The sequence below is a fragment of the Gallus gallus genome, chromosome 8, assembly GCF_016699485.2.
Source record: "Gallus gallus isolate bGalGal1 chromosome 8, bGalGal1.mat.broiler.GRCg7b, whole genome shotgun sequence".
In the NCBI taxonomy this organism is placed as follows: domain Eukaryota; kingdom Metazoa; phylum Chordata; class Aves; order Galliformes; family Phasianidae; genus Gallus; species Gallus gallus.
Window position 1 is genome coordinate 20,254,273 of NC_052539.1, and position 17,809 is coordinate 20,272,081.

The 17,809-nt window shown below is 51.8% G+C and overlaps 1 protein-coding gene across 12 annotated transcripts in view; it reads left to right on the top strand.

Moving 5' to 3' along the window:
- The first annotated feature begins 254 nt into the window (after positions 1 to 254).
- RNF220 (ring finger protein 220) overlaps positions 255 to 17,809 on the top strand; it is a 165,621-nt gene continuing 148,066 nt past the window's right edge. For 3 of the 12 annotated variants that reach the window (XM_015290998.4, XM_015291000.4, XM_015291001.4), the window contains exons 1-2: positions 348 to 467; positions 6,582 to 7,310. In XM_015290998.4, the coding sequence (XP_015146484.1) occupies positions 6,686 to 7,310 (625 nt within the window). In that variant the 5' untranslated portion in view covers positions 348 to 467; positions 6,582 to 6,685. Of the gene's footprint in view, positions 1,929 to 2,019; positions 2,470 to 6,581; positions 7,311 to 17,809 lie in introns of those variants that run through there. The other 9 variants (XM_040704658.2, XM_040704661.2, XM_046944489.1 and 6 more) reach the window with 7 other exon arrangements.

A 17,809-nucleotide genomic window follows, 5' to 3' on the forward strand; every position in this document is an offset into this window, starting at 1 on the left:
GGTCCGGGCTGCCCGCTGTGAGGGATGCTGAGATTTGGGATGGAAAACACAGCGGGTGCCGGCAGCTGGGTAGGGCAGCGCGGAGGGGCCGGGGGGGGCACGGCAAGCCGGGAGGGCAGCAGCCCCCCTGCCCTATATTTGAGCAACTTCGGGGGCTGCATGCGGCGGGCGGGTGGGCTCCCGACGCTGGACTGCATTTCCCATAGTGCCCGAGCGCCCTAATGTATGCAGTTCTGAGCCCGGCTCGGTGTGCGAGTGTGTGTGTGCGTGTGTGCGCGCGTGTGCGCGCGTGTGTGTGTGTGTGTGTGTGTGCAGCCGGGAGTCCCTCGGAGAGTGGAGGCTCATTCACTGATGAGAGCCGGCACTGAGAGGCAGCACTGCTCCTTCCCTCGCACCCCCGGCGCCTCCCGCTCCGCTCCATGCAGCAGCGGGGCCAGCACGCCCGGGACTGCCCCGCTCCCCGCACCGTGAGTACCGGCACCGGGCAAACTTCGCAGGGCAACTTTCCCCCCTCCCTCCCCGACTCCCCTCTCCTTCTCCCTTTCCCCTTTCTCCTTCCCCAGCCCCGGCGAGCAGGGCTGCTCGGAGGGCCGGGTGGGCGGGTGGGGAGCGGCATGGTAACGCCGAGGGGAAAGGCGGATAAAAGGCCCCCCCCCACCGCCTCGGAGAGCCCCCGGCCGCCCGGATCCACCCCCTCTCCCCCCGGTGCCTTTCGGGGGGGACCGGCAGCCAGCAGGGGGATCAGGTGCCGGGGGCCCGGGGACGGCGCTGGGCGGGGGGACCCGACCCGACCCGGAGCGCGGAGCCCTCGCTCCGAAACCTTTCCCTTTTTAACTCTTCTATTATTATTATTATTTTGCGTTTGGAGGGGCAGCGCGGGGAGTTGTTTCCTCGCTTCCCTCCGCTGCGATCTCTCTCTGTCCGCCGTTGCTCCGGGCAGCAACGATTTCATTTCCCAGCGGCTGCAAAACAAAAACTTTTTCAAAGGAAATAAGCAGATCTGCTGCCCGTGCCACGCGCAGACCCTCCGCTTTTCTTTTTCTGATTTTTTTCCCTTTTTTTCCTCTCCCCCCCCCCACCCCCCCTCCCTTTTTCTGTTTAAAACACGCGAGCGTTTTTCTTTTGCAATACAAGCGCCCGCAGCACCGCCGGGCTCTCTGCACGCCGAGCAGCCGGAGGACCCCATTCCCTCCGAAGCTTTCCTTTTTCATTTTAATTTTTTCATTTTAATTTTTTTATTTTTTTATTATTTTTTTGTCACCGGGCGAACTTTGCCAGTTTTTAAGCCGTCCCCAAAATGCGCCATCCCCGATCGGAAGAGCGATTTGTCCGCCGGTGCCGCTCAGCTTAAATTCGGCCGGGGCTGAAGTTTCGCCCCCAGCTCGGCTCCATCATCCCCGGCGTTTTTCCTCCCCTTCCCCGACCGCCTCCAGGTAGGAGCCCTCCCGCCCCGCTCCGCTCCGCTCGAACAAAGGTAGAGTCGCTTTAAATTGTCGCCGTTCTCCAACGAATGCGCTAAAATTACTCCACGTGTCAATTGCGGAGCGTGGAGAGCCGCAAAGGTGAAGGGATGTGTGCGTGTTTTCGCTTAGAAAACTTTCCGGATCGTCGAGAGCTCGCAGGGTTTTCTTTCTTTTCGCCGGCTCTAGAGCAGGGAAGCTGTAAATAGGGGTGGAAGCACGGAAAATAATTCCTCACCTTCAGATCTAAATACATAAAAACCATCTGTCTGACCACAATGAAATCATTAGGAACTGTCTACTTAAAGAGTTGTGTTGAATGCTTATCCTTCCACACAGGAAACGTGGATGGTAAGTGATTGTTGCAATAAATTCAAACAACTCCGCGGTCATCCCCGCGTTTGATGATCTGTGTGACCCGGGGCTTTGAGGAGGGGAAAAAGTGGTAGAAAAAGGAGCACGGAACGGGTAGGGCAGGGCGGGGGGGCGACGGGGGGGGGGGGCGACGGAGGGGGGGGGGGTGCGAGGGCAGCCCGACAGAGCCGTGCCGGGTCGGGCCGTGCCGTGCCGGGTCGGGTCGGGCCGTGCCGTCCGTGCGGGGCTGCGCCGAGCTGAGCCGTGCCGGGTCGGGCCGTGCCGAGCTGAGCCGTGCCGTGCCGGGTCGGGTCGGGCAGCGCCGTCTGTAGGGGTGAGTGCCGTACCGGGCCGTGCCGAACCGCGCCGCGCCGGGTCGGACCGTGCCGTGCCACCAAACACCTGTTTAATTTACCGCCGCCGACATCGGAGCCGCGGGGCAATCTCTAGGCTGCAACGTGGGCATCGCCCCGCTCGGTTTGATTTTATTTCCTTCTATTGAAAACCTCTCCGAGGGGCAGCGAACACTGAAGCGGGAGGAGTGGGGCCGGCGGCGGAGTGGGGCCGCTCCGGGCCGCTCGCTACGCGCTCCCCCCGCGGGCGCCGGTGCCGTTCCGGCTGCGGGACGGGGGGGCCGCGCCGCGCACAGTCGTAGGTAGGTGGTTGGTTGCTTTTTTTCCCCCCTTCTCCCTCCTTTTATTCTTTTACAAAACCCCAGGCGCTTCCTCCCCGCAGCCCGCCGCAGGGTATCCCCTCTCCGCCCGGGGGCTTTTTTTTTTCTTTTTCTTTCTTTTTGGTTTTCTTTTCCTTTCTTTCTTTCTCCTTTCTTTTCTTTCCTCTTTTCTTTTTCTTTTTTTTTTTCCTTTTTCCTTTCTGTTTTTTTTTTTTCCTCGAAGAACTTTGCAGCCAAACAAACCCCACGGAGGGGCAGAGGCCGCGCTGCCCTCCCCGCCGGGGCCGCCCGGGGCCGGGACCAAAACTGCCCGCTCCGCTCCGCCCGGCCCCTACGCTCCGCTCTTTCTATTTATTTAATTTAATTTAATTTAATTGTATTTTATTTTATTTTATTTTTCTTCCCCTCCTCCCCCCCCCCTCCCCCCAAACCGATATTCACAGCAGTTGCCATATCTCACGCGTTGGAAAAAATTAACTGTGTTTCTTTTGTATCTTAATCCAGTGATGAGAGCTCTCCTTTGTTGCCTTTCGAGCTTGCATTTGTTTTATTTATTATAAGGAAATCCAGTTCGGTTCAAATATATAATCCATTTGAGCACTTAAATCCCCAAACAGCTGGCATTATTTTGTTTTATAATCTTTGGCTTTTCTGCGCAGAGCATATTTCTAAATTCCTACTTGACATTTATGGGGAAAAAAAAACTTTTTAATGGAAATGGATATTGTGATTTTTTTTCGGTGTCTCTCCTCGTTTAAATGCATCATCAATTTTCCCGTGTTTCCTTTTGTTTTTACCTTCCTCCACCCCCTCCCTTCCCCCCCCCCCCCCCCCCCCCCCCCATAACTTGTTAATTAATTTTTTCCCCCCTATGAAAACTTCATTTCTGGAGGTAGAAAAATGTTAATTCGCCCCATTATTTGAATCTCTGACATTTGGAAATGGTTGAGAGACCACAAAAATGCAACCTGTTGTAGGAACCCAGGGCGGTGCGTTGTGTGTATTTTAATCGATAGCAGAGCAGTGATTTAGGAAGAGGAACTCCGAGTCGCATTTCAGAGTAAGCTCTGCAGAGGTGCTGCCTGCGTATGCGGCGTGCATGTGCCTGCATTTGTGCTCACCGAGGGGGTCATGCTTGCAAGCAGCGCTCCCTCCTCATTTCCTCACTCGCTGGGGTGATGCCTGCGAATTCCGGCTCTGTGCCTTCTCCTACTTTTATCAGACTTAACTAATTCCGAGCGGTGTTACAATCTCCACGCACAGAGGAACCAAAACCGAGGCGGGGAGAACTGATTACAACTCGTTCCTTGCTGGGAGATTTTATTTTTATGGTTCAGAGCCATTCAATTTGTCTTGGTGGTGGAGTGTTATTAGCAACACACACAATTACACAGGTAATTTGTGTACACCTTAACCAGGGCGGCTTTAAAAACCAATAACTATGCAGATAGGTAACCATTAAAATTTTATATATTTATATATACGTGTGTGTTTTCATAACCTTGATACTTGGTGGGCAGTTCATGCAGCTCCATAGATTGATCTCCACCCCCCTCCCTCCGCTCCTTGTTTAGTTAATTCAACAAAGACTTTTCGCAATCTGTTTGGAGTTTGTCTGATGCCGTGGAAAAGTAGCTGCTGATTTATTTGGTTGCTTTTCGATTTCTGTCTGCAGCCCGTCTTTTCTCCTCCTTTCAGCGGGGATGTCAGCTGTTATTACTTCCTATTGATCCCTTTGCAAAGTGAGAAGTGAACTAAAATTAATGTCAATTCCACTGCTCGGATCAATAGCCGGAGTTATTTTAATCTGGATTTGCGCGAGGTGCTAAATTAAAAAGAATCAGCATAGAGGCAGAAAAGCAGCACACCCTCCCTGTGCCCGCTGCCCGCCCGGCACCCCGCGCTGCAGCCGGCCCATCATCCCGCCATCCAGACTTTCTTAATTAAGGAGCTCGCTTCGTTTTCTTCTTTTGGGTTCTGTATTTAAACCGATGACATTTTGACATCGGGAGTGTATTAACGAGAGATTTTCATAATGACCGCTCCGCCGCGGTCTGAGCTGCGCACGTCGCTGGGAGGAGGGGGGGCTGTGAGGTGGGGGGGGGGGGGGGGAGGTTGGGGAGAGGCACTGGGAAGAGAGAACGAAAAAGGAAGTGGGGGCTGGAAAAAAAGAAGAAAGAAATTTGGCCGGGTGAGATATGGTAACGCGTTGATTTATTCCCGGCGTAATGAAGTTTGCAAACGAATAAGCGGCCGCGGTGATTCACTGTATCCTACAGGAGTGTCAAGTGTTGCGGCCAGATTACTAATTTATGAAATACGTTTAACGTAGCGGGGTGGTGGCACACGTAAAAATAGAAGGGGAGGCAGAGGCGGCTGCTCTGCTTTGTTGTTGTTTCTCTCTTTCTGACTTTCTTTCTTTCTTTTTTTTTTTCTTTTCTTTTCTGGAAATCCATATTTTCCGTGATCGCTCGGTTTCACTTCCACTGTTTATTTCTGAGGGTGGTGGTTCCTTTGCAAGCGTCCCTTTAGATACAGCTCTGTGCATACACGTGCGTACCTACAGGGCCGTGTGAGCCTTCGGCGATGCCAAATTTGCCAGCGGAGGTGGTTTCCTGGCCACCAGCTTCCAGGAGCGCTGCATGAAGCAGCAGAGCGGAGGGCTCAGTGCTGAGCCGGGTGCCCTGGCACCGCTCTCCCCGTGCTCTCAGTGGCGATGCCTGGATGGGAAACTTATTTAAGATCTGGAAGAGAGCAGTTTTGCTCATGCGAGATCCGTAATCCGGTCATTCAGCACTGATGTCCCCGATGAAGGAGTGCCAAGGAGAGATGATGCCCACTCATCTTCGCTGGGTGCAGGATGGGGGAGAAGGAGCAGCACCGCCGTGCTGCGCTGAAGGCACGGCTGGGCTCCATGCGCTGCGTTAACCCAGGCTCCCTCATTCACACAGCACAAAAGGCACTCCATTAGGGAGACACTCTTTCAGTAAGTTTTATTTGAGATGTTTGACCCGCTGGATTTAAGAGGCACAATTTGTAACAGCTTTTTATTATTATATGATTTTTCTGGCCCTTTGAGCTCCGGCGGCCGGGATATTGTTTCGGAGTTATGGTCCTTGTGTTCTGAGCTGGGCTGTGGGGCCTGAATGGCAGGCAGCGGAAACTTGAAAGAAAGACACTAGATTGATTGGGGGAGAAAATAACAAAGCAAAAAGCCCGAGTGAACTCGAGGGGACGCGGAGAGGAGCGGCTCTTCCTGGGAGGCTCGACGAGATGCAAGTCAGAAATTTGGTTAACATTTTCCTCTAAATGTTAATGGCACATCCAGGGCAGTTTACAAATCTACTTAAGAGTGAGTGCATTAGGAACTAAAATTACTGATCCATTCTCTCTCGTCCCTGACCCGAAAGGCAGACGTTTGCGGAGATCAGATGGCAGAAGCACCCATTATGATTTTAAATGTTGTCAGAGACGCCAGGCGTTTTATTGGCGAAGTCTCTTCTTTTGCTAACAGGGAGAATGCCTGCATGTGTTTGTGGTGATGGATCACACGCATGCACCCATACAGTCTCATTCGTACACCCCACGGCATGTAGGATCGCATGGTGTCCTATGGGTGCGAGTGTTACCTGCAGTGTATGCTGTGAGAGTGGGGGAAAACACACGGCTGCTGGCAATGGCAGTGGGTATGGCATAAACACGGCCCGTGGTGATGCGGGTAACGGTGCACGATAGGTACTTCCATATAGTTACACACACACACACACAAGCAAAGGAGGGCTGTGCGTATGTGTGGGCATTCTTGAGTGGATTGCAATTAGATGCACATGCCACTTTTGCCATATCAAATTCCAATTATCATTTGGAGTTACCATCCTAATTTCTGACCGAAGCTTGTTTATTAGTGGGTGATTAAATCTGCGTGCTGCTCTCTCTGCTTTGCCTTTCATTCGCCCGCGCTGGATGGCACCCTTGACCTGGAGGGCCAGGGCCGCTCCCGGCAGCGTGTGAAGTTCTCTATTGATTTCCTTGAGCGAGCGGTGCGGTGGGACCCACACCTAACCCATCGTCTTCTCTCTTCTGTTTCCTTGCAGCGTCTGGAGGGTGATGACGCTCCAGTAGGTTTCCCAGCCCTCGCTTTGCTTTCCCTCCAGGGAAGGTCGTTCCGCACACGATCCTGCTGAGGAAAGACACTCCGATGGACTTACACCGGGCCGCCTTCAAGATGGAGAACTCGCCCTACCTCCCCAACCCGCTGGCCTCCCCGGCATTGATGGTCCTTGCCTCCACCGCCGAAGCCAGCCGCGACGCCTCCATCCCGTGCCAACAGCCGAGGCCTTTTGGGGTCCCGGTCTCAGCAGACAAGGACGTGCACATTCCCTTCACCAACGGCTCCTACACCTTCGCTTCCATGTACCACCGACAAGGCGGTGTGCCGGGCGCCTTCGCCAACCGTGACTTTCCCCCCTCTTTGCTTCACCTCCACCCCCAGTTTGCACCCCCCAACCTGGACTGCACCCCGATCAGCATGCTGAACCACAGCGGGGTCGGGGCTTTCCGCCCCTTTGCCTCCAGCGAGGACCGGGAGAGCTACCAGTCGGCCTTCACGCCGGCCAAGCGCCTGAAGAACTGCCATGACACCGACTCGCCCCACCTGCGCTTCTCGGACGCCGATGGGAAGGAGTACGAGTTTGGCACCCAGCTCCCCTCCAGCTCCCCTGGCTCGCTCAAGGTTGACGAGACGGGGAAGAAGATCTTTGCGGTGTCGGGCCTCATTTCGGACCGGGAGACCTCGTCCAGTCCTGAAGACCGAAGTGACAGATGTAAGTACCTCCGTTGGCTTGTTGGCGTTCCTCTCGTTGTGCGCGGTTGAGATACCCAGCAGGTGGCTGTCCTTGTGCTGAAGGAGGGGATGAGCAGCCTTTGCTCCCTGCCGCCCCACAGCATTGCCACATTTCTTATAAGTGGACAGTGACAGGTTGCAAGGGGAGGTGCTCTGGAAGGAAACCTGTCTTCCAGGCAATGCTGACCTGATGTTATGTGCAAAAATGTGTCTGAGCCCTGGAGCAGGGATATGGGTGCTATACATCCGTGTGCATGAGCAAGGCTTCAGCTGGAGACTTCCTCAGAGCTTGTAGGATATCCACCTTGAGCTTTGGGTCTTTTATTCTGATCTTTTCTTCATGCACACTGTTCTTGTAGCAAATGCATCATCCCCAGGGTTTGTGCCTCAGGTGGGAACGCTGAGTGTATTCCTGCTCACCGAGCTCCCTCTTCAAAGCATAAACCCAAATCTGTTCTTTCAGGTCAAAAAACTGCATTCCAAATAGGTTGTGTGTGTGGCTTGGTGGCTCATTGGTGACTTGGAAGGTGATGCACCGTGGCCGTAACTCCCCACTCATCCCTCATCATTCCCTGCTAGCACAGGGACAGTGTTCCAGGGATGGGCTCCAGGGCTTTGTGCAGGGCTGGTGCCCCAAAAGAAGCACTGAGTTATGGTCAGTTTGCCTCTAAGAAGCAGTGAGTTTGCTGCTACACGTAGGCTCCTTTGTTCTGCTGAATTTTCTTCCTAGAAAACAATTCTATTTCTGTTGTTGTTGTTATGATTACTGTATTTTTTGTGATGAGACTCTGCTGCCCTGCTTCCCCCTCTCCCTTTCAGGCACGATTTTTCCTCTCCCCTTTATGATGCCGAGGAGGTAATAGAGACGTTGCGGCTCTGCCTCCCCTGTCGGCGCTGCTTCCCCAGCCTGTCTCCTTGCATTAGGCACCGCGCTAACTTACCGCCGCTAAAAGGCATCTGCCTAAACCCCGCGTACCTTTTCAATAAAAGTCATCATAAAATCAACCTGCCTTGTAAATCCATCGCTCTTTGCTTTTGAAATATGCCGCCAGTGTGTCTTTTATGTCCGCGTTCGCAGGGTGATTCCTGCTGAAGGCAGAAGCTCTGTGTTCCGTGCATTATTCTGCATGAGGAAAGGCAGGTGGGATCTCAACGGGGACGTTTTATGCCTGCTGCATGGCAGAGCAGAGCAAAGGCGACATCCCCGATGTTCCACCGACATTAAAATTCTTGCGTAACTACTGGGACAGTTTACACTAAGCACGTCTGTTGGCTCTGTATCGTATTTCCATCATATATAGATGCTACACCATGGAAACTCAGCTCCATTAGCACCGCGGGTTTATCTGGCGCCCAACACGCGGGGATGGGAGTGTTTGCTGTAGTGCCATTTACAGATGCATATGGTTGGCCTTGCTCTCTAAGTGCATACCTGGGGGCTGTAGGGTCCGCCTGTTGGGCCCTGAGGATCTGGGTGTGCCGGTTTGATGCAGCTGTGTGTCAGAGCAGGTAGGTGACCATAGCTACTGGGCAAGATGCAATAGGGCTCCTATCAGAGACTGCAACCGCTGAACATTGTCTTCAACCAGCATGACCTTCCCATGTCCAGTGGTGCTGTTCAGGTTTGCAGGCTCAACTTTTCAGCTGTATTTTTCAGATTCCTGAAAGTATTTGTGTTACGTGGGTGGTGAGTTACTATAGTTGCGCTGCGAAGTCTTCTGTAGCACTGCATAGGAACCTTTTTGGATAGCTCATTAAAATGTTTATTTTACTTCATAGCCTAAAGGGTGATTTTCTTAAAAAGGAATTTATTGCACTGTTTTAATATTCCTGAAAAATAACTTCATGCTTGAGATACTTTGAAACGCAACGAGAATCCAAAGCCAGGCATTTCCATCTTGGAATGATGAAGTGGCTCTCTTTAGTGTTTTGCATTGAGGGAGCAGAGCCTCATCCTGTTTTTCACCCATATGCTGAATTCTATGAAATGATTTGGGATTTGTCACCACCACTCCCACCTGGCCCTGTGTGATATACTTGTATTGGAGTGAGCACTCATGCAGAAGCACTGGACCAGCGCTAGGGTCCATGGGATGCTCTGAGTGCATCGAGGTGAGGTGATGCTCCTCATCATTCAGCACACCAGGCTGAGATCGCTCTGCTCAGACACAGTGCTGTGAAATGCAGGCATTGAGGACACCCAAGCGATGCACAAAAGCAGAGTCTTCCCAGGGAGCCACGGCCGTGCCGTGTGCTGGATGGGACTCTTCTGCTGGGTGCTGCTGAGAAATGCGATGCCGTTTGTTGGAGTTTGGGGGCTTCTTGTAAAGCACGTGTTAAAGACACCGGGCGACGTATTTTACGGGTTTCCTTTAATAAACCCACAACAGCAGAGGTTCCTAGAAGGAGTGGAAATTAACAGTGTGTTCCTGCAAAAGAGATCTATAGCCCCATTTTAAAATCAGAAGAAAAAAAAGCCACACCATGTAAAGACCCTTGGTTTTACTCTTTGCTCCTAATAAGGCCTGTCCCAATGGCCTTCTGCACGCAGCCACCACCACGTCACCTTCCCATGAGGTGGTGGGCAGAAGTCCATAGCCTTCCCGTTGCTTTCTCCCACTTGCTCTTCATCTTGCATTGGCCATGACCTACTGGTGTGTCAGAGACTTGCAGCTTCTCAGCCAAAGCTGAGAACCTGCTCAGAACCTGCTCCTCCAGTCTCTGTTTCCCTGCTGGTGCCGGTGGCTCTCACGCAGCTCCAGGAGGGGAGCTCTGTGGTGGCATGCCTTTCTGGAACCCCAAATCCCAACCCCAAATCCTGATCCGCTGCAGCACGGGGATGGCATCAGCTGCTCCATAGGTTTTGACAGAAGGCGCTGTGCAAGGGCAAAGTATGAGCATTATTAATATAGTACAGTTAGTAGAATATTATGAACTGTTATAAATCATCACCGCTAAACTACAGTTATTAAAGGAAATGACCAAAGTGCACTTTCTGAGCCAGGATCTCCGACAGTTAAAGCGTTGTTTTATTATTTCTCTTGCTAACTTGCAAAATTCAGGAGTCAGCGACAGCTTCCTGGTTGGGCTGCAATGGTTGCATGAGGGACTGGGAGACGCTGGAGGAGTGGGCATGCATGGCAGGAAGCAAGCACGGGTTTTAGTCATTGCTTTTCTCTTTCTTCGATAGCCTGTAGGACTCAAAGGAAGGAACCATTCCCCCCGTGCAGGTGCCTTGGGCCCACCAAGGCCACTGAGGTCTCTCTGGAGTTCCCATAGGAAACTCAAGCGTGAAGGTGCTTTGGAATTGTCGGCAGTTGCTATCTGTGTGATATCATTTAGACAAGTCCCATTAAATGCTAGCAGCAGATCCATTCTCTCCTCTTTGTTTGCCTTCCAAGAAGCAGAAAACAGACATAATTATATTTTACGTGAGACTCTAAGATTTCCTCTCATCTCCTCCTCTGCTTAATATCTGCAGCTATAAAATAAATTCCATTTGTGCGTACATGGTGTTAGACAGAGGTAAATAACTGTCATCTGATATCTGTCTAACCTTAATCTGTATCGGGAGCACTGTAGAGCACCGTACCCATTTGTATAATATTAGGCTTTATTTTTATTATGGATTTCTAATGCAAATTCATAGCGGGGGCAAAGTTGTTTTCTGCTAATGCTGTGCTCCAAGGAAAACGGCTGCTACGAGTGAATGGTGACAATCTCTATCCAAAGGCTTGTGGTCCTCAATCACGTCAGTATACCTGGGGGGCATTTTTCATCCTTGCTCTTCAGGAGGAAAAGGCATAACTGAGGACTTTCAAGGACATTTTTTGGCTATGCAAAGCAACTGGGACCAACAGTTGGTGGGACTGGTGTGGCACTGGGTTACACACGTGAAGCTTCCCTGGGAGCCAGCCTGGAGTCAGAGTGCTCTGATTGAACACTGATGGTGAGGTTTGGTGCAGTCTGTGGCTGTGATCCTGTTGTTTGTCTTTCCTTTAGAAAACATAGATGGTGGCAGTGATAAGCCGCGTGTCCTTTGGCCACCAGCATTGCTTTCTCCTTCGGCCCCTCGCTGGTGCCTTGAGCTGCAGCAGAAGAGAGGAGAAAGCAAAGCCAGTAACTTGGAGCCGTGGTCTACTTTCTCTACTATTTTAGGGAAGAATGTGTTTTGTCCTTATTCTCGTCAGTGCTGGGCTCGTGGTGCACAGCTGTTTGCAGCGGGAAAAGGAAGGAGCTGCGTGCCTCTGCATCCCCGTAAGAGGAAGAGCTGGAATCCGTGTCCTTGTTTCCCGCAGCAGCATGGATTCTGGGTAACTGGCTCCAGGCGGAGTGACACAGCCCAGCTTTTAATTCAGAAAACACAAGAGCTCTGATGCATTTTGCTGGTGCAGTCCTGCACACCTGCCTGTGCCCTGAGCCCTTTTGCAGGGCCGAAAGTTCTTCTCCGGTCTGCCACAGTGAGCCCACGTCGCTCTATTGGGATTTTCAGGAAAAATCACTTTGTTCCTAATTAAGGTAGTTTAAATTTTAGAAGTCTCAACCTTTTCATCTGATTTTGGTGTTGTTTCCCTACAGGAACCAACTTGCAAAGCCATTTAGTATGTGCGACTGTCTGTCCTGTAGCATCCCTCACTATATGGGAACATAGGATAGCAATCCCTCATCCCAGGGAGCCTGCGCTGACACTGGGCAGGCGTGCAGAAGGCTCTGCACCAAAACACAGCTCTGCCTTCTCCTCTGGCCTCGCTTCCAGTCTGAGAAATGTTATGGGGAGCTTCCCCCCGGTGCTTTAGGGGAGGCTCTGCAGAGTGCTTTAGGGGTCCTGGACCCTGCTCTGTGGGGTGGGCTCACTGGGCTGAACGCCATCCTGGTGTCTGGAAGTCTCTCGTGGGCTGGAGGGCATCTCTTCCCAGTGTCACTGTTGGCAATGCGGATGGCTTGGGACCAGGTGGCCAGCAGGTGAGCAGGATGCAGGTGGGAGGCAGCATTGCTGCCAAGGGGCCCCATTGCCCTGCATAGAACCCGCTTCCTCATTGGGTTCTTGCAAACCAGTTTCACTTCCCACTACCGACCATGACCATCGGTTGGAGGTGAGCTTCCAGCACAGCCCTCAGCCACGATGGCAGCTTTCCCCCTGAGCACTTCTCTTAAGGAGGCAGTTTGAGCACTGCTCTTTTTGTTTGTTTGTTTGTTTGTTTGTTTGGCTGGGGGATGAAGGAGAAGTTGGGTCTGTAAGGGGCTGAGCACTGGGACCAGCATGAAGTGGGGAGCGGTGCTGGGAGCCCGCGGTGAGGCACAGCTGGAGGCAGGCAGTCCGCACACCAGGAGTTAAACATCATCAAGCTCTGCAGAGGGCGTGTGAAGTATAAAGGGGCTACGAGTTATTTCTGTCCTCATTTGGCCCAGTACTGAAATAAGTGTGATGGCAGTTGGATCAGGACTGGGATATACTGGAAAAATGGAGCAGTGAGAGTGTGCAGACCTCTGTCTCCATCAGCCAGAAGCAGTGTCTCATTATGTTCCCTCTTAAAAATGGAAACGCCTTGACTGTGGAAAGAGGGAGATGGTGTCAGAGCAAGGCAGGGTGGGGAGAAGGGCTGTGAGTTGGTCTCACTTGGATGTGGCTGAGATGCTGCTGGGGGAGCTGCTGTTGGGGTGAGCTGCTGCTGGGGCGCAGCCTGGATCAAGCCTCAGTTTATGGTGTATTTCAAGGAAGAAGGGGCCTTAAGCTGGGGAAATGCTTGGGTCCTCTCTTCAGGAGCATCACAGGGACACACCATCTCCCTTCCCCATGTCCCCAGGAGCGCGGATGCCCTGATGGGGCTGGGGAAGGCACGGTGTCAGTGAACACCATTTGGGGCCGTTGCGTCCGGTTGGAGCTGCACCTGGGCAAAGAGGCGAGGGAAGTCTCAGTGTGGTGTGATGGGCTCTGCAGGCGGGGAGGGCAGGAGGGGGCGGTTAGACGGCGCTTGCAGGCGGTCGCTGTGTACTCAGGTGGCTCAGTGATGTTCGGGTGGTCCCAGAGCCACACTGTTTGCAGCTGAGGAAATGCGCTGCGAGCTGTTCGTATGCAGATTGCTTTACTTCTGTTGCTTGATAGAGGTTGGGATGTGGAATGCAAAGGGCACAGCCGTGCCTCCTCCTCCTCCTCCCAGCCCCACGGAGGAGGAAGAGGGAAGGGCCGTCTGGGCGCTCCAGCTTGGGCTCTATTGACCTTGGACAACAGAGCCATTCCTCATGGCACATCTTGAAAGCAGGGGTTGCCACGTTCCCGTACACCGAGGGTGGTGGCATTCCCATCTCAGAGGTGCTCAGAACTGCCTGCGTTGCTGCACCAGCCCTGGAGGGATGGAGCCTTGTTCAATAAACACATCCCTGGCGTTCCTTCTGAAGAAACTGTTGCCAGACATAGAGATGTCTTTTTCATGAAATTTGGATGAACGGCTGAAAACAGTGGCTAGGAGCAGCAGAGAAAGAAAGGGGGGGGGGGGGGGGAGGGGGAAATTTGGAGTAAGGTAGATAAAAGTGAGAGATAAAAGAAATAATGCAGGGAAGGATGAGTAATCGACATTCTTGGAGTCGAAGCACAGGCTCTGGCTTCCTTCCTGAGCAGTAAAATAAAATTAAAAAAAAAAAAAAAAAAAGAAGTCTTCAGAACAACAAAACTCTGGACGCGCTGGTTTCCTTCCTGAAGGGCCCAGCCTCGTGGTGTTTCGATGAGTCCTCATTGGCAACCAGGGCTGATCTAAAGGCCAAAGGCAGAGAGATTGGGGGGGGGGGGGGGGGGGGAAGGGAGAAGGGTTTAACTCTTTGAGCTCTGCTGCGTGTGGGTACTGGAGGATGAGCAACGCTACCGCCATTGGGCAGCTGGTATTGGCTGACTCATGGGCCCAGTGGGGACGTGTGAGGGGCAGGTCGGGTGCTTTGGGCAACTCGTGTTTTGCTGTGAGCTCTCTGAGGCTCGCCGCTCTCCGCAGGGTTCCCCTCTCTGAAAGGTCGAAGCTACTTCTTAATTCCCAGCAGCTGACAAAATATTTATTTTCAGGTACTTAAAATATTATAATTTGAAGTGGAGTCCAGGGCCCTGGCTGGAGCTGAGCTTTTGTACTAACAGCCCCAGCGAAATGACTTTTTCCTCCTACGACTTGCCAACAAATGCTTGGAAAATAATTGTGGGACAGTCATCCCTTTAGCGAGCAGATCAAGAAGATTTGAGACTTGCCAGAGCCTTTCAAAGGGCAGGCCAAAGGTTCAAGTTGCTGCCAGTTCTATTTGTCTTAGCCTTTATACTTACTTTTGTGTCATTAATTTCATCAAACGCTCGAGGGTAAAAGGCACCCAGCGGGCTGCTGCTTGTGCCGAGTTCTTTGGGTGTGCTTGGACGCCTCTCGGGAAATAAGCCCGGCTTTTTGTGCAGGGGGAGATTAAAGCCAGTGCAGACGCAGGAGAACCTGACTTACCCCAAACCAAAGTCGTTTCTCTTCTGAGGCCCTTCCAGAGCAGGATGTGGGGGAGAAGCATGTGTGAATGATGCTCTGTGCCTACAGGACCTACAGGGATCTTCAGAAATAAAGCGATGCAATGAGATTTTGTCAAACCACCGAAATGAGGGCTGAGAAAGGAGAGGTGAGCAGAGCATCTCAGTGCTGTTGGCCGGCATTCCCATTGCTGCCTGCATCCCAACAGCTGCTTTCCGACCCTTTCTGCCCCAGCGCAGCCGGCCAAGCATGTTAATTTCTCAACAGAAGTGTTGTAATCATTAGGCAGCTCGTCGGAGGCATCGGCAGCACTTAACCAGATGTGAAAGACGCAGCCCAGGGTCCCCGTTCCCTCACTGGGTTGCAGCCAGCTGCCTCGCTGTGCCCGCTTGGGTGCCTGGAGGGGCTGCAGGAGGTGCCCAAGGCCAGGCCAGATGGGGCCCTGGGCAGTCTGATCTGGTGGGGGGCAGGGGTTGGAATGGATGGGCGTTAAGGTCCCTTCCAACCCAACCCATTCAGCAATTCTGTGACCTTGGGCTGAGTCATCCCAACAGTTCTCATATATAGTAAACTTTTATAAATACACACTTGGAGAGTGTGTTATGCTTAAAAAAAAAAATCTATATACAACTTATAGGTTTATGGCTACAGAGAGAAAAAACACATTAAATCAGCAAGACCAAGGGAGCAGGCGAGATATAAAAGTGATACTGCGTTATGCTAGATTGTACCGAAATTCCCAATGCATCTTCTTTTTTTTTTGTGCGTGTAAATGGTAAATTCTTCTCTGAGTTCCAGGTTTGTTTCTTAATGTGCATCACGTAGCAGAATAGCAGCGTGGACACAGTTGCAAATACGGTATGTGTTTTATTGTGAGCATTATACTGCATAGCAGAGCGCGGGCATTGAATACCGCAGCCGGTTATATACAGCTGTAAATGGAGCTACCCGCTGTTCTGCATACAGCAAGCTGCATATTTATGAGTAAATACCAGCCTAGGTAAAATAACAACAAAACAGGAAGTTGCATTAAAGACTTCAATGTTTAGAACCAGTTTGCTCAAAGCTCCCGGGACAGCACTGCAGGGAACAGCCCTGCATTGTTTGGCATTAAGTCTTTTCCATCTGATTTTTCTCATTCTGAGAGTTTAAAAGCCTCTGCTTAACTCCGCCGCTCATTGGAGTGGAGGGCAATTCAGATGTGTTCGCAGGCAGGGTGGGAGCTGAGCTTTGGTTGGGGGAAGGGTACACAGACTCCAGCCTTGGTGCAGCTTTGGGGTAACGTTTGGGGACCTGAGTGCAATCCCTGCGTTGGCACATCTGGAGCTGCAGGCACTGGGGCAGAGCGAGAGCTCCAAAATGAGCGATGCCTTCTGAAATACCGTCGTGTTTAACCTAGAGGGAGCTCTCCTACATGAAGAATGCAGCTGTGCCCGAGCAGTTTTCACCGTGTGCACCCTTAGCGAGCCGTTCTGAGCACACCTGGGTACCATGCCGACGTGGAGGGACCCATGGGCCACTGCTGCCCTACTGGTAGAAACTGATGGAGATTTCTCCTGGTGGTAACATTTCGCCTCTTTTTCCTGCTCCTTGTGACACAGATGAGGCAGGGCTGAGATGTTTTGAGGGTTAGGTGAGCTGGTGTTTCCTTTCCTGGAAGCTGGGTGACGCTCAAGGTGACCAGGGTGGATGATGTGGCCATACATGATCTTCAGCCCTTGTGGGTCCTGTTCCCAGAAGACACAGCAGTGCAGAGCAAAGGTTGGCAGTGTTCAAGGTGCTGGAAATGAGGGCTTGAGAGAGGCAGAGCTGGGAGGGACCATAGAATCACAGAATCATAATTGAGTAGAAAGGGACCGTTAAAGGCTGTCTGGTCCAACTCCAATGAACAGGGACACCTAAAGCTCCATCAGGTGCTCAAAGCCCCATCCAGTCTGACCTTGAATGCCTACAGAGATGGGGTATCCACCACCTCTCTGGGCAACCTGTTCCAGCACCTCACCATTTATTGTAAAAAAAACCAACTTCCTTATATCCAATCTAAATCTCTCCTCTTTTAGTTTGAAACCATTTCCCCTTGTCCTCTGTCAAGGATGGGTGCTTTTCTTTGCGTTGTTTTCTGATGAATTTGGGGAAGGTAAGGACATGTGTGAGCTGAACAAAAGAGATCACTGGAAAGAACTAAAGCACATTTTTCATCTGACTTTTAAAGAAAGGCTTTGCACTAACTTTGTGCATGGCTTCAGCCTGTAGGATGTTCTTCATTTTTCCATAGAAAGCCAGAAGTGACATGGGTTTAGGGGGCACAGTGATGATGGATCGATGGTTGGACTCAATGATCTTAGTGGTCTTTTCCAACCTCATTGCTTCTGTGACTCATAATGGGAACAGCAGAGGCAGGGGAAGTGACTTAGACTCAAATCCCTTATTTGACTTGGGGGAAAAGAAAACAACAAAACAAAACCACAACAACAGAGGAAAGGAACTGGGATTGGAATAAGCACTTTCCCTAGGCACTTGTGCTTCTCTCCATGTCTTGGATGATACCCATTCCCACCTCTCCCTCTTGCTGCCTTTGCTGTGCATAACACTATAATGTGATGGAAAATACAGCAATAACAGCAGGGTGGCAAAGTCTTTGGCTGCAGCAAATGAGGATGAGCTCAAATGCAGCAGCCACAGATGCAGAAACAAAGGAAAAATAGCAGCTTACCTTTGTAAGGCCTCAGGTAATCAGAGAACTTCAGTAAGATACCACTGCCTCCACTGCCAATGCTTTAATGAGGTCTGGGAAGGGGTGGACCCCGGCTCTAATCCTTCCAGTCACTCAGGTGCATTGTATGCACCTGGGCTCCACTGGGTTGGCCCTGCTTTTCCACCAGGTGCTCAATCACCATTTCAGGCCATGACTTAGCATTTCCACTACACTGTGCTGCTTGAGACATCACACCTGAGCTCCCTGTCCCTCCATGTGCTGTCCTCCAGTGTTGCTTCTCAA